The 17438-nt window shown below is 39.0% G+C and overlaps 1 protein-coding gene across 1 annotated transcript in view; it reads left to right on the top strand.

The window, feature by feature from the left end:
• MED12L (mediator complex subunit 12L) overlaps positions 1-17438 on the top strand; it is a 389065-nt gene that overhangs the window by 337002 nt on the left and 34625 nt on the right. Inside the window, 7 exon segments of the mRNA XM_043991447.1 lie at positions 1710-1799; positions 2645-2754; positions 2963-3098; positions 4133-4294; positions 8408-8770; positions 9966-10122; positions 14035-14267. Coding sequence (XP_043847382.1) covers positions 1710-1799; positions 2645-2754; positions 2963-3098; positions 4133-4294; positions 8408-8770; positions 9966-10122; positions 14035-14267 — 1251 coding nt within the window.

The raw sequence follows: 17438 nt of genomic DNA, 5'->3' as shown, positions 1-17438 counted from the left end.
TACGCTAGTCTTATCTGTTACACATTGCTAAATGTTCCTTCTGAGTATGTGATTTCTACAGTGGTCTGATTTCATCCATTTTATGTTCTCTATTAGATTCCTTATCACAGGGTTTAAAAAAATTTTTAACATTGTCCACATTCTCAGAAAATAAACTATTAATGGTTTTGAAATCCCCTCTCTACTTACTAGGCTAATACCATGAGAACACACATCTTTAATGGTTAGAAGGTGAGGCCCAGAGTCAGGAAGACTCATCTTCCTTAGTTGAAATCCAGCCTCAGACACTTACTAGCTGGGTGATCCTGGGCAAGTCACTTAACCCTGTTTGCCTCAGTTTCCTTATCTGTAAAATGAGCTACAGAAGGAAATGGCAAACCACTCCAGGATCTCTGCCCAAAAAATCCCAAATGAGGTCACAAAGAGTCAGACATGGCTGAAAACAGCTAAACACATACCAGATGGAAACTCCTCAGAAAGCATGCTATGCCAAGGTCATTAACTCTCTTCTGTGTTTAAGAAGGTTCAAGAATAGGATCCTTGACCAACAACAATATACAGCTGGACCTCTGGATAGGCTGACAGGCTAGGCACCTGACCTTTGATTTCATTGCTGAGAGGAACTTCTTTGGCCAGTGCTGGTCAGCACAGCAAGTCACCTTAGAGAGCTGCCTACAGCACAAAGAGATTAAGTGATTGGCTCAGTGTCACTACCATATATATAGATATAGATATAGATATAGATATAGATATAGATATAGATATAGATATAGATATAGATAGATATATAGATATAGATATATAGATATAGATATATAGATATATAGATATATAGATATATATATATATCTCAGAGACAGAACTTGAACCCAGGTCTTTCTGACTCTATCGCCTCCTGCCAAACCAAACCTTGTTCCCCCAGAAAACAAACTAGTTCTGCTTCTGCCACTACCACTGCTAGGAGGGATTCTGTGACACTTGGAAACCACAGGTGACAAACACACTGATAACTGCAAGCAGCCAGCAATTATCAAACTTTGGGGGCTCAGGATCCCTTTATACTCTTAAAAATATTATTTAGAACTGCCACCCCCCAAGAACTTGCCCAAGGTCACACAATTAGCATCTGAGGCCAGATTTGAACTCACAAATTTGAGTCTTCCTGACTCCTAGCCCAGCACTCTATCCATTTCACCACTTAGCTGCTCCCATTAATATTTACTTTGAGATTAAAATGTCTTAGTATTATTATGAAAATAATTTTGTCTTTGCAGCCCTCCTCTTGGGTCCCCTTATAGGTCACTGGACCACATTTTGGGAACTTCTGTTTTAGTCTAGTGCTTCCCCTGCCCTAAAAAAAAAAAAAAACAACAAAAAACAAACAAAACCACAAAAACGTGTAATTATCAGAAGTGTTAAGAGGGAGTGAAAGTGACTGCTTTGAATTTTGCTTCCTCTACCTGCCCCCTGCTCCTGGCTCAGAGAAGCAGTGAAAAGACCAAAATTTTTACATTAAGGAGGAGGAGGAAGAGCTAAGATAAAAGCAAATTTCTAAGATAAAATAAAAGCAAAAATTATTGTTCTCAAATAAATGTAATTCACCAAAAGATCTGTAGTCTGCCACTAGATGACAATGAAAGAAACATTTTAGCATAATACAAGAGAAAAATGCAGTTCTTAACAGAAAGACATTTATTTTTCGATCATAGATTTTAAGTAACTGGAGAGAAGAACGATACCAGGATGATGTTAAAGCAAGGCAAATGATGCACGAGGCATTGCAACTACGTCTTAATTTGGTAGGAGAAACACTTGGAGTTTTCTTATCTCATTATTTGAATCAAATTAGAAATTAACCAGATGATAATAATTTTCATTTCTGGTCCTCAGTGCAAACTGTGTAATACAAAGTGGCTCATTGCATTATCTCTCTGTACGAACTTTCATTGTTACTTTGTCACTTTGGGGGGGGGGGGGCTTTACCTCCTTTCCTTAGGACGCTACAGCAGGTTTTTCAGATATTGTCTTAAACCTGATCTAGTAGGATACAAGGGAATGGTAGTACAATGGAGACTGCATTGCAATGGGTTCTAGTCCCTACAACAGAGAGTATATCGCAACAGGTTCTAGTTCTAATTTTAGTCTGCCACAGACTAGGTATTGGACCTCTGTGGGTCTCAGTTTCCTCATCTTGTAAAAATGGAGAGAGTGCCAGGCAATCTCTGAGGAGTGCTGAGGTGGAGGAGGGAGATGGTTTCTGGTTCTAAAATGATTGGGATTGCTGCTTTGAAATGCTTTGCATTTTAGAACCAGAAACCACCTCCCATTGCCATGAGATGCTGATTATAAAACTGTAAACCAGACTTTTCTTTAGTTCAAACTGACCTGCCATTTCCCCCTCTAGTATAACTTATCTCAGATTTTCCAAACATAAATAATTTTGACTTCTTGACAGTTTGTTGCTTTTCCCCAACAAGTGGGAAAAGGGAAGTCATGGAGATAGCAGGAGGGGAGAATATCCAGGGCATCATGAAAATAAATGATCATCCCCTGACTGATCCCCCACAGGGTGCCCAAAGTGCTAGTGGTGGTGTTTCTTCTTGGTCATCTCTAATGCAAATCTCTATTATATTTTACATGCTAGGTAGGAGGAATGTTTGACACTGTGCAAAGAAGCACCCAGTGGACCACAGACTGGGCACTTCTACTCCTTCAGATAATTACTTCAGGAACTGTTGACATGCAGACTAACAAGTATGTTTTTTTTTTATCATTGTAAATTTCTCTTCCTGCATGTGTGGTGTATTCTTTTTATTCTGCAACAACCTATTTTCCTGGGTACATTAAAGCATCTGTGCATTGAAAGAAAGCAATTGAGAATGCTTGGCTAACTTATGAGTGTTCTTGTTATTCTTCTGAGAAGAAACTTATTATTTTTTTAATCTTTACTCCCCCTTCATAGTGAATTATTCACCACAGTTCTTGACATGCTGGGTGTCCTGATCAATGGAACCTTAGCCTCTGATCTGTCAAGCTCTTCCCAGGGTGGAGCCGAAGAAAACAAGAGAGCTTACATGAATCTAGTGAAGAAATTGAAAGTATGTCATTCAAAATTCTTATTATATCCTATTTACTTAAGAAAAATATGAAATTATATAATTATTAGAGTTATACATGCTTTGAATTCTATACCTATTGCTCAATGATATTGTTCCCAGAATGTATCAGGATTCCACCTCTGATGTTATTTCTCCTTTTATAGCACAGTGAGAAATTTTTTGGAAGGTAACTTGAGAAGAACTATTCAAAGCAAACAAGCAGAATGTCAAAATTAGGTTGAGAAAGATAATGCCACTGTTTTTAAAAAAAAATCATAAAAGTGTTTTTTTTTATTTCCAGTTACATGTCAAGACAGCCCTCAATGTTTGTTTTCATAAGGTTTTTAGTTCCAAATTTTTCTCCCTCCCTTCCCTCCCCAAGACAGAAAGCAATCTGACACAGGCCATACATGTACAGTCACATTAAACACATCTCTGAGATAATGCCACTATTGCATCTGATAAGAAATTATCATTTTGCTAGAAACGTTTAATATCTGTTTTCTTTCATTAACCATAAAAATAATCACTTTCAGAAAAAAAAGATATCCAAAGAACAACCCCCCCCCTTCCAAAAAAAATAAATAAATAAAAACACTGTCACCTTACCAACAAAATGACTGAGAGTAGCTTGTCATCCGCCCTTGCTTGTTGAGAGAGTGTTTCAGTGGCTCAGCTCCTGTATTCTGATTTCTCATGCCACCCTCTATGTTTTGGCATGTTAGCCCTGGGTCGTTTATTGGATAAGGGTGACTTGCTTTTATTTATGTGCTATTTTTTTTGTCTTGAAGAAATAAAAAAAAAATCAAGACAGAGCTAACTACCCTTCCCATCTCTTCCCCCCCCCAACACACACACACACACACACACACACACACACACACACACACACAAAATTTAGTAATACAGCATAAAGTAAGTTAAAGTGTTTAAGAGCATCTATGGACAGGAAAAGGAAATATTGCATAAAAGAGCTTCCTCATTTCTTTTTTGCCATCCTTGTGATGTCCTCTCCCACTTCTCTTTTCCTCTAGAAAGAGCTGGGTGACAAACGGTCAGAGAGTATCGACAAAGTTCGCCAGCTGCTGCCTTTGCCCAAGCAGACGTGTGATGTCATCACTTGCGAACCTATGGGATCCTTGATTGACACCAAAGGCAACAAAATCGCGGGATTCGACTCCATAGATAAGAAACAGGCAAGAGTAAATGTTTTCTTTAAATATACATACCCATATTTCTTTCCCAGCTTTGTCTCAGGCTTATGAGAAGCAAACACTTTTGGATGAGGCAATACAAGGGTATTCAAGCAATTGATGAAATCTTTTATTTCAGTAGGAAGTGGAAAATTACCCTCTTAGGGTGTCCTGATTTGGCAGTTTCTGGATACTTTACCCCTTGGGTTTTTAATCTTTAAAGTGCTCAGGAATGGTGAAGTGGCTGAACACTGTGCATTAGGATCATGTGTACTGTTAAGTTTGTTGATCCTCATTCCTGAGTAGATAAAGGAAGGAGAGAAGAAAGCCTCAAAGGTTTGTGGGCAAAAGATCTGAATGTTGTGTCTCTGACGTTTGCTGTCTCTGCATGCTCACAGACATATCATTTACCTGAACCATGGAAAAATACCTGATCAACCTTCCTTCCTATTTCACAGAGACTACAGAGATAGTGATAGAGATTTAGGCCTGGGATTTCATTAGGATAAGGAACTCCAAGGGGAGGAAATTCCATCTATGCAACTGAAAGTCTTAAAGAGTTGCTTAGAGCAAAGCTTCTTAAGCTGTAGGTAACTGAATGTGGTGGTTGTGAAAAATTTGGCAGTAAATGTTTGATTTGTATATCTTTTTTGTATACATGTATTCTTGAGGTTGCATAAAAATTTCTGGGGCGAAAAAGGGTCCCAAGTGGAAAAAGTTTAAGAAGCCCTGGCCTATAACACTGAAGGTTGGGGTTTTTTTCCCCTCTATTTGGAATTTTATTTTCCAAATTACATGTAAAAACAAATTTTGAAATCAATTTTTTAAAACTTTGGGTTCCAACTTCTCTTCCTCCCTCCCTTCCCATTCCCCACCCCCAAGAACTCAAGCAATTCAATATAAGTTATATATGAGAAGTCATGGAAAACATCTCCACATTAGCTAGGTTGTGAGAGAAAACAGATAAAAACAAAACTTCAGATTAAGGAACTGTCAAAAAAAATGGTGCTTCAATCTGTTCTCAGATACCATCAGTTCTTTCTCTGTAGATGGATTGCAATTTTCATAAATCCTTCAGAGTTATATTGGTTCATTGCACTGCTGAAAATAACCATGTGCTTCCCAGCAAATCATCTTACACTATTGCTGTTATTTTGTATACAGTACATCTCACTATGCTTCAGTTCATGTAGGTCTTTCCAGGTTTTTCTGATAGCATCCTGTTCATTATAACTTTTATATAGTTCCTTAAACTTGACAAAGAATTTTCTTCACAATAGCCCAGCAGAGTAGGTACCGTATGTTTTGCCATTATAATCAATCATCATAACTATTTCCCTCCATCCTATTCCCTTCCCATGATATTTAGTCTATTATCTATCTTCTTTTACCCTATTCCTCCTCAAAAGTGTTTTGCTTCTGACTGCCCCCTCCCCTGCTCTGCCCTCCCTTCTTTCACCCTTCCCTCCTTATCCTCTTCCCCTCCTACTTTCCTGTAGGGTTAGATAGATTACTCCTCCCAATTGGAGGATACTTGAGCCAACTCTGATGAGATTAAGGTCTTTGAGCTAATTCTGTGTTCTAAATTTTCTTCCTCCCTCCCTCCTCAAGCCTCCCTATGAAATCAAGCAATTTGATATAAGTGATACATGTGCAGTTATGCAGAATACCTTTACCTGAACACTGAAGGTCTTAAGTGACTTGCCCTAGGTCACAGATCCAGTATGTGTCAAACTGAACTTGAACTCAGGTCTTCCTAGCTGTAAGACCAGCTGTCTGCCATGCTGTGCTACCTTTGCCCAAGTCTTTTGTCAAGATAAAGTGCAATATGTTGTGAAAAGTGTTTAACGATCTGTAGATTGTTTTAATACTGTCAAAAAATGCTATTAATTACCATGATGAAACTAGAGCTAAGTAGCATGTTTAAATCAGTGGAATTCATAGGGGAGTCTGTAAATAAAAGCATAAAGTTAACAAACAGCTCTAGTTCTACGCGAGTAAAGCTTCATTGTCAAATTTTGCTTGAAATGAGCTAGAATTGTACATTATTGTCAAATCAGCAAACGTTTGAGACCCGCCCCTCTTTGCTTAAGACACTGAGGTAAGTCCTCTGAAATACAAAAGGATAGATCTGTCATCATGGGAACTGGTTTCAGATCCTGACACTTCTATTTATTACCCTGGTGATGTTGAGACAGGCACTTTAGCTCTTTGGGACCTTGATTTTCTCATTTCTAAAATGAGAGGGTTGGCTTAGATGCTGTTTACCAACATTTCTTGGTAATTAATTATTACTAATTATAACAATAATTATCATGATTGTTATCATTCTAATTAATGATGATAATTGTTGATCACAGTTAATGAATATTGATTAGTTGATCATTGTTAATTATCAATAAATTAGCAAACATGTTAGCACCTACTAGATGCTCTAAAATACAGAAAGGCAGCAAGAAACAGCAGAAGGGACATTGAATGTCATCACAGGACCTGAATTTGAATTCTGATTCTTCCACTTACTACCAGGTGATGTTGAGCAAGATAATTTAGCTCTCCAGGCTTCTGTTTCCTCCTTAGCAAAATGAGGGGGTTGGATTAGATTCGATCTCTCTGATCTGTGGTTCTAAATGGTGAGTATTTTCTTTTTGGTGTAATTGAGACAAATTCTTTTGCAGACTTCTCACCAAGGAAACTGTCAAGAGACTTAGTGCAAAAGATCATTTCATGTTTGTCTTTTCTCTCCATGCTTAATGTAAGCCTGCCTAGAGGACGAGCAGAAATGCATTTGTGCTTGGAAAAGCAGTTGTAGTGAAGTTGGGAGAAACCTCAATTTAAATGAAAGGAAATTTGGTTCTTATCATAGTGGGGCATCTGACAAAAATCAATAATAAATGAATCCCTGGCTGTTTAATAGCTTCCCTTTGTTAGTAACTGGACAGAGAAACCTTTTTACTGAAGTGCTGGAGGTACTTTCAGTGATATAAGGGCAGAGGAGAGGGGGAAGTAGATTTGTTTTTGTTTCCAAAAAATAAAGTTAAAATGTCATATGTGTGTGTGTGATGTTTTTACTTTGTTTTTATAATATTATTTTATAATATCCTATATGTTATACATTATACATAATATATTTATACTAGATTTTTGTAATGTTATTTTCTTGCACATACACACATACATATATGTACCTGTGTGTGTCTAAACACCTCTGCATATAGCTAATGAACAAGATAATCAGCATATTTTTAATTAGCCCCTACTATATGCTGGGATACCAGTACAAAGAATGGTACCGTCCCCATTTGTGGTGCACTTAAAATTCTGATGAGGGAGATGACAAATAGTATTAAAATACATAGAGCATAAATATGAAGTTAATAAAGACAAATATACAGAGAGTAGTTAAGTATAAGGAAATTTGGGAGGAAGTGGTTGAGGTCAGGAAAGGTTTCATGCAGAAGATGGTGGTTGAGCTGCATTTTAAAGGAAGAGAGGGACTCAGTAAGATGGAGATAAGGAGTGAGGGCATTCCAGGCTTGGGGGAAGGCTGGTAAAAAAAAAAAAAAGCCCAGAAATGGAAGATTGAGTGTGTTGAATGACGATCAAAGAGAAGGTCAGTTTGGGGAGAAATTAGAATCCAGTGAAGCTGGAAAAAGCAATAGGTGAAGTGGAAGTCAGGAGGAAATATATTCCAAGATGAGTGATAGCCAGAATAAAACGCAGAGATGGGTCATGATGTGGCTTCATACTAGTATAATTTCCATATGGGCACAAATTCAAAGTGTGATTGGAACATGTCCTAAGTAGGTGGGGGAGCTAGGTAGTCACGATGGGTAGAACATCAGCCCTGGAATCAGGAGGATCTGAGTTCAAATCCTACTTCAGACACTTACTAGCTATGTAACCCTGGGAAAGTCACTTAACCCTGGTTGCTTAAAAAAAAAAAAAGAATATGTCCTTAAGTGTATTTGCCTAAAATTTTTTAAATGAATTGTATTTAATAATGTATTATATATTTAAATTAATTTGTCTTATTTAAATTTTTTTCTTTTAATGCATGGTTTGGCTATGATATATTTTAGTTGGTAGCTTCACAGACCATTCTTTTTCAAATAGGGTCTGCAAGTGTCCACAAAACAGAAGGTATCCCCGTGGGACTTATTTGAGGGTCACAAAAATCCAGCTCCACTCTCTTGGGCCTGGTTTGGGACCGTTCGAGTGGACCGAAAGGTGATCAAGTATGAGGAACAGCATCATCTCCTCCTCTACCACACCCACCCCACCCCCAAGCCCCGAAGCTACTACCTCGAGCCTCTCCCTCTGCCTCCTGAGGAGGAAGAGGAAGAGCCAACCACACCAGTCTCTCAGGAACCGGAAAGGAAATCAGCTGAGCTGTCAGAGCAGGGGAAAACTGCAGCAGATGAGGAGAAGAAAACAAAAGGAAGGAAGCGAAAGACAAAATCAAATTCAAGAGTTGATGTGAGTATGAGAGAACCCAGTCAAACCTCCTGCCAGATTTCTGAATCTAGCAGTCAGTGCATGTTGTCCTGAAATGCCTGAGCTTGTTGTAGCATGGCTGGTTCCTTGTTGGGCATTGGCCCTGTCCCTCGACACCAACACTATGAAAGAGTTCCCTTACAATTTAAACCAGAGATTCTTAAACTTTTCCCACTCATGATACCTATTTTCCTGAGAAAGTTTTATATGACCCCGGGTATATAGGTATATAAAATAGGTATATGTAACTTTTTAGTATGGCCAAATTTTTTGTGAACCCCCCCCCAACATCCCATATAGGGTTGTGACCCACAGTTTAAGAAACTTTGATTTAAGTATCAATAACCAAAAAAAAAAGGACCTGTTTGGTTGACTAGCCCAAGATATACCAGTTACTGACATTGTAGGCACAAACAAGAAAACTCATCTTCATGGATTCAAATATGGCCTCAGACATTAGCTGTGTGACCCCGGGCAATCACTTTAACCCTGTTTGCCTCAGTTCCTTAGCTGTAAAATGAGCTGGAGAATGGAATGACAAACCACTCCAGTATCTTGGCCAAGAAAACCCCAAATGGGGTCCCAAAGAGTTGGACATGACTGAATGACAACAACAAAATGGTGTTGACTGATCACAACCATTGGTTACTTGTTCTCAAAACCTGAACATTCTTAAAAAGGATTCTCTATTGCCACTCTTGGAAGTGGAGAGAACCAAAATTTTCTTTTCAGCCTTCACTCCCCTTGTAGTTTTAATTTTTACTCTCCCTACACTCATCTGTTTCCACGGTGCTCCAAATCAGTAATGGTTCAAGTCAGGCCCTGCTGTATGCCCAGGAAATTTGAGCAGAGTTTTTTGGAACTGGCCTCAGTGCTGAGGTTAGTATTTGAGTTCCTTGCTTTTAACTCTGCCTTGTATTTATTACCACTCATCTGCTATCATAAAAGCAAGGTGAAACACCAGTGTACTTTAGCTAAACTCTTTCACTTCTAATGATTTTTGAAACGGGGAGAGATTTGCAGAGAGCATGCTCACTGGCATTCTCTCACCACATCTTTAAAAATAGCTTTACAGCCTATAAGAGGACATGTCTCAGATAGCTTTGTAGCAAGAATGTGCATTATTCCTATAGTATGTGCATTGTAATAATGTTTCTTCTTACCATGCATGTTGAAGGAATACCCCCAAAACAACATATACCGAGTGCCTCCCAATTACTCACCGATTTCCTCCCAAATGATGCACCACCCTCAGTCGGCATTGTGGGGTTATAACATCATGGGACAGCCACAACAACCTGGCTTCTTCCTGCAGAATCAGTCGCTTGCACCAGGTATGTGAAAGATGTAACAAGATCATGGTGCTCATCAATGAGGTTTGGTCTCTCCCCACCCCACCCTCATTCTTCCAAAGTTTTTTTTTTTTTAATAGGCCTGAAACAGCCATATAAATCAGTTAAATTCTCTAATAATTACTCTAGGGCAAAGGCTAGTATTTGGCTATAAAGGGCTGTGCTATTCCCTTCCCACAGAGTTCATTTTTTAAATAAAATAAAACAAAACGTTATTGCTATTATTGCTTTTAGAACACCAGAATTTTTCCCTGGATCCCTCTTCATTTTATTTAAAATAAAAGCCAGGGCAGCTAGGTCACACAGTAGATAAAGCACTGGCCTTGGATTCAGGAGGACCTGAGTTCAAATCCAGCCTCAGACACTTGACACTAGCTGTGTGACTCTGGGCAAGTCACTTAACCTTCATTGCCCCACACAAAAAAATAAAAGCCATACCTGTATGAGCATATATTAATATTGGTCTTGAAAGAGAGCTATTTATGTACATAACCATCTTAAATAATGAGAGTTAATTATGAATGAAAGAGATCATACAAGTTGTTCATATCATCTTTAGAACAAAGTATGGTAAGATGCCTTCAGACAGGGCTTGTTTTATTTCTCTGTATCCCGTATTGACTAGTATAGTGTTTTGTACATTTAAGAGATAAATGAGTGCTCAATGGGATATTTACATGAATGAATGAATGAATGAATGAATGAATGAATGAATGAATGAATGCCAGTTATTTTACTTAAACTTAATTGGTTTTGTGTTGATCAATTTTTAAATAGCTCAGGCAGATTAGAGAATAACACTGTATATTGGATACCTTTTACATACGACATTCTTTAAAGTAAAGGTATAATTTTAGTTTTTGTCTGTAAAATTTATTCAGCATATATTCTTAATAGTCTGTTGGGCTTAGACATTGAGTGGCTACCATCATAGTTGGTCATTTCACTGATATATAGTTATCCTTATTGTTTAATCCCAGAAGGATTTTATTTCTTTTCCATAAGGAGAAAAGATTTCTGATCAAAGAATAGTGATTAGCTCCTATTTAAATACACATGAAATATTTTTTTACACACGAGACTGTCATTCTATTTCATAAAATGAATGAACCTTTGGAATGTGCAAAGTGTTTTCTGAGCAACAACTTGTCGTGTGGTATTAAGCAATTTTGATTATATTAAGCTCAGACATTTCTTTTTCAAGATTTTGAGAGGTTTGCTGTAAAAATAGGAGCCAAGAAGTGCTGAGTTCTCTCTTTGACACATTGCCCACTTCTGGTTTTGGGGTGTGCCAGAACTTTTTGTCAAAATCTTTGAGATGTTGCTAAGCCTGATGATTAATCCGTTTCTCTGACTCACCAGTCAGAAGTGGGATTGCATAAATTGACCTAAAATATACAGTAGATGTTCCTCTTTTTTTAACCATAAAATAATTGTCTGTTAATTATGCCCACTGTGTGAAGTTATAGCCAAAGCTTTTACTTTCTATGCACAGATTCATTAATAATGATTATGAGGTGCCAACTCTGCTAGACTCACTCGATTTAGGGTATTAATGGTGAGTTCCCTTTATGTAAAAGTTTCCATAAAGATTAGGGTTTATTTAAGTGCTGCTTATTCAGGGTTATATTGTCATGCAATCATAGATTCTCAGAATTTGTTTTTTTGGTGAGGCAATTGGGGTTAACTTGCCCAGGGTCACACAGTAAGTGTCAAGTGTCTGAGGTCAGATTTGAACTCAGGTCCTCCTGAATCCAGGGCCAGTGCTCTATCCACTGCGCCACCTAGCTGCCCCAATTCTCAGAATTTTAGAATGGAAGGGACCCCTGAGGTCACAGGATCATAGATTTAGAGCTGGGAAGAACCTTAAGAGGCCAACTAGTTCAACATGCTCAACTGACAGAAAAGGAAACTGAGGCACAGAGAGGGGTTTTGTTTTGGTTTTGGTTTGCTTGGTTTTAAGGGACTTAGCCCAGGTCACTATCCCAGGAATAAGAGCTGGGATTCTAACCTAGAGCCTGGATCAAATTCCAAATGAGGCACCTTATCAACTAGTCTAACTCATACTTGAGCAAAAATACTCCCCAAACCATCTTTATTAAGTGACCACCCCCAAACTCTGCCTGAAGACCTTTCATGAGAGAAAATTCTTCCCCTTTGGAAGTAGGCCATTTGGGTTTTTGGACAGGTCATATTATTATAAAGCTTATTTTTTTAAATTTTCTTACATTCAGCCAAAATCTGCTTTTTGCAGTTTCCTCTCTGACTCCTGGTTGTGCCCTCTAAGGCCAGACTCTTGGACATGGCCTCCCAGATTGTCCATGGCATTTATTCTTTGTCTTGTAAGCTGCTTGAGAGCAGGGACTGTCTCTTGCCTCTTTTTTGTATCTTCAGTGCCTTAGCACAATACCTGGTGCAGAATTAGTGCTTAGTAAAGGTTTATTTATTGACTGACTGCCTCTCCCACCCTTCACCTCCATCCCTCCTCCTCTAGCCCATCTTCAGGCTAAAATATCCTTCAGTTCTTTTATAGTATCTTCTCTAATTCCTTCTGCAATCTGCTAGTATTCAGGACACGATATGGCCTGTCAATGTCCTTCCTCAAATGCAGTGCTGTAGTTGAACACATTACTAAATGTGTGATCTGACTCGGGCAGAATACAGCTGAACTTTTTTTTTTTGACATTCTGTGCTTCTTGGGGCATTGTGACATAGTGGATAGAGATCTAACCTTGGAGCCAGAAAGACCTGAGTTCAAGTCCCACTACTGACACATCCTTGCTGTGTGATTCTGTTTAATCTCAAGACAACTCTCTAAGATTCTCACTTGCCAAAAAATGGCAAAATAAATCTCCTTGACGAGAGTTCCTGCTACCATTGAAATCATGGATGCAGTCCCTATCTCCTCTGTTTGGATTAATGCCACCTAAGGTAGAATTAGCTTTTCAGAACGGTCACGTCACACTCTTGGATGTGAGCCGACAATGATTGTTTTAAATCTGGGTGGGGAGGGGACTTTGAAACTAGCAGTAACTTGAGGAAAGTAGGACTGTACTTCTAAGTAAATTTGTAAATGCATCCTTTGGAATTACAGGAGGGAAATCTCTAGTTTGTGCTCAAGAATGGAGAAAAACCGTAGGAAGAGTGTTTATTAATAGCAGAATATATTCTAAACTGTAGCCTATGGGGAAAGAAAGAAAGAAAATGACAAGGCCAACAGGAAATGGAAGTGTCTGGGCTGTTATCCATCCAGTCATCCATTGATCCTCAGCTTTAGAGGTCTGTCTTGTGATGAAGGAGAGTAGGGGGCGGCTTGGTGGCGCAGTGGATAAAGCTATGGCCTTGGATTCAGGAGTACCTGAGTTCAAATCTGGCCTCAGACACTTGACACTTACTAGCTGTGTGACCTTGGGCATGTCACTTAACTCCCATTGCCCCACAAAAAAATATAAAAAAAAAAGGAGAGTGGCCATCGAGAGTGGCTTGGGTGACTCGCTTCAGAAACAGCACTTCCTACTAAAGTGGCCCTCTCTCTATTCACTATTCATATTACTTCTCCTTTAAGAAGCTGGAATCATAGGGAACTGTGGCATTTGAATTCTTCAAACCCCAGATCAGTCCTAGAACCACACAGGCTAACCGAGTTCCTTTATTCCCTCCTGCCCCACCAAATTTTCGTTTCTGCAAAATGGGTTGTCTTCCTTTGTGATAATAAAACATAACTCAAACCCATGAACATTTGTTTAAATGTCCCTTTGTTTGGTTGGTTTCCAAATTCCTTTCTGACTTTAAGCTTGACAAAATCAGTCAGTCAGTATAGTTCTAGAGGCTTAGCGCTCTCTACTGTGTACACAGGATGTTGAAAAAGCTCCCTAAGTGTGTCATTTCTTTTAGGTGGCTCCCGGCTGGATCCCACGGGTTCATTTGTCCCCACCAACACAAAGCAAGCCCTTTCCAACATGTTACAGAGACGATCGGGCACCATGATGCAGCCTCCCTCCATCCATGCCATCACATCCCAACAGCAGTTGATCCAGATGAAACTCATGCAGCAACAGCAGCAGCAGCAACAGCAGCAGCAGCAGCGGCTCCTCAGACAACAAGCCCAAACAAGACCTTTCCAACAGGTTTGTCCAAATCTGACACACAGAGCATTGTGCATTTCAGTCCCTCCAGTAGCTACTGTGTGTATGTGTGTGTGTGTGCACAACATGCTCTTTGCATGTGTTTTCCTCCATGCACATACATGCACGAGCTTATGCACAAATGTCCTTCTTTATATGTAATGCATAAATCCCAGTACATTCATTCCACCACTCTGTATTGACTAGTAGCTTCAGTAGAAGAGAAATTCTGAATATTGTAGGTTTCTTAGAATATACAGATATATTTAGGTTGCTTTAAAAGTAGGTACTATTCTCTTGTCATTCATGAGATGCAGAATGAGGGGCACTGTCCTGCCCTGTATAGTCTTCCCCAATTAATTCTACCTCTGTTTTGATCCCTTCCTTGCTCTCTATCCCTTCAGACCTTGTGAAACGTCACCAAAATGCTGTTAAGCTAATGCTGCTTTGTAATTATTCTCAAGTGGTTCACCTCCCTAGCTAGATTGTAAGTTCCTTGAGGTCAGGGTCTAATCTGGTATCTCCCCTTCACTGTACAATGTCTTCCACTGAACTTCAAGTACAGTAAATATCTCATCTACTTCATTGACTTACTCTTCCATGCCTATAAGATGCGTGAAAATGTACTAGGTTTTGTGGGATTTACAATGTTTGGGATAAAGATAGTCTTCACCCTTAAAAAATGTACAGAAAACAAAGGTAGAAAGAGGTTTTTTTAAATTTACATGCTCAAAAGGAGGCACAGGGGCAGCTAGGTGGTACAGTAGATAAAGCACTGGCCCTGGATTCAGGAGGACCTGAGTGCAAATCCAGCCTCAGACACTTGATACTTACTAGCTGTGTGACCCTGGGTAAGTCACTTAACCCTCATTGGCCTGCAAGAAAGAAAGAAAGAAAGAAAGAAAGAAAGAAAGAAAGAAAGAAAGAAAGAAAGAAAGAAAGAAAGAAAGAAAGAAAGAGAGAAAGAGAGAAAGAGAGAAAGAGAGAAAGAGAGAAAGAGAGAAAGAGAGAAAGAGAGAAAGAGAGAAAGAAAGAAAGAAAGAGAGAAAGAAAGAAAGAAAGAAGAAAAGACCCATTTTTAAGCACATGCATGCACATCCTTCACTAACAGTGTTTCTCTTCAACTCATTCCTGATTATTGTCTTCAGGTCAAGCAGGATATCTCAGGTTGCTGTATATAGTATATTCACAAATACTGATAAGTTACTTGTTTTCTCAAGATCAGACTAAGGGACAGGTTATGCCTGTTCAATGGGAGGTTCATCAAGGGCCAATCAAAATCCCCCAAAATGTTTAGCTCTTATTGGAGACAAACAAATGATATGATGGATGTAAAGACCATTGCAAACCTTCAAGGGCTACATAAATGCTATCGTTGCCACTATTCTATGAAAGGAAAAATTAATACTTGCACAGGTAGTAAATCAATACCTTCTCTATAACTTAGACTCCTGGAGAGCTGCTTAGAGCTGTCTAGGCTTTTGTTGTTGTGTAGTCATTTAAATCTCGTCTGACTTTTCATGACCCCCTTTGGGGTTTTGGGGGCAGAAATACTGGAGTGGTTTGCCATTTCCTTTTCCAGCTCATTTTACAGAAGAGGAAGCTGAGGCAATCTGGCTTAAGTGACTTGCCTGGGGTCACACCGCTAGAAAGTGTCTGAGGTTGGATTTGAACTCATGTCTTCCTGACTCCTGACTCTATCCATTATGCCACGCTGTCTCCCTTGATTCTATCATCCATTCAACAAATGTTTATTAAATAATTACCATGTGTAATTCGCTTTACTAGACACTGGGGAGATCAAGAGATAAATAAGGCAAAGCTCTTTTTGAATCAATAGGACTTGGCAACTGATTGAATGAATGGAGGAGAGGGAATCTCACCCCAAGCTTAAAAGCATGAATGGAAGAAGTGGCACCATTGGCAGAGATAGGAAAAAAGGAGAAAGATTTGAGGGAAAAAAATAAATTTAGCTTTAAACATTCTGAACTTGAGGTGTTGGTGCTTTGTCCAGTAGATGTCCGGTGGGCAGTTAGAGATGATGCTTTAGAAGTTGGTAGGATGAAAACTCCTTCATTGAGGGCAGAGGTGATTTCATTTTTGTCTTTGAATCTCCAGTAACTGGGCACAGTGCCTCACACACAATAGGTGTTTAGTAAATACTTGGTAAAAAAAAAAAGTAATCAAAAAACATTTGTGCCTGAGGATGTAAATGTGGGAGTCATCCCTATAGAGTTGATAGTTCTGCTACTTTTTGAAATTCTTAAAGTTTTAATGTGTCAAAATGCCTTCTAATGGCTTTCCTTAAAAAAATAATCTGCTTGTAAATTGAAAGCAACTTGACAATTCCCTTGCTAACATACCTCCTCCAAAGTATAGTTGATTCCATTTGCCTATTTGCAGCTATGTGGGGAAAATAGCCACATAGAAGTCATAGTATATAAAATTCTTTAAAATTTACTTTTTTATGGGATTAACAGCATCATTCAGACAATAGTAAATCTGGATCAAATTCGGCTTCATCAAAGGCAGTGGTCAACTGATTTAAGGGGACCCTGGATTATTTTATTGCACCCCAAACTTCACTCTTAAGGGACTTGAAATTCAATCCTTTGTCACACTGACTGAAATTCATACCAGTTAGAGACCCAGTAGGGTCAGAGGAATCTAGAGCTATAGTTCATAGCTGACACCTCGAAGCTTCCAGTATGGACAAGCATTACATTACATCTCAGGAGGTGAACTGAGCAGGAACACATTGACAGAATATGGAATAGGTTCCAGGCTCATTTCTCCTTCCTTTCCTCTTTCCTCCCTTACCCTCCCCTTCCTTCCTCACCCCTCCTTTCCTCACTCCTCCCCTCCCCTCCCCTTTTCCCTTCAACTTCCTCTCCTTTCCTTTCCTCTTCTCTGCCCTCCCCCTTCCCCTTCAAATTTAGGATGTTATTTATTCACATTAAGCAAATTTTCTCCCAAAGTCCATGTAGATTTTTCAAATTCAGAAGAATTCATGAGGCATATGAAAAGACAAATGGCTAAGTTCCTGTTTTTCACTAAAAACATTTGCTGATGGTAAAGATTTCAGGGATTTTCACAGCCATCCATGTATTGTGCATATACATACACAGTTAAATGCATTGTATCACATGCTATGTCCAAGGCACTGTACTCAAG

Source organism: Dromiciops gliroides, chromosome 3, assembly GCF_019393635.1.
Source record: "Dromiciops gliroides isolate mDroGli1 chromosome 3, mDroGli1.pri, whole genome shotgun sequence".
NCBI classification, from domain to species: Eukaryota; Metazoa; Chordata; class Mammalia; order Microbiotheria; family Microbiotheriidae; genus Dromiciops; species Dromiciops gliroides.
Note: the sequence above shows the minus strand (reverse complement) of the source record. Positions and strands in the feature narration are given on the sequence as shown.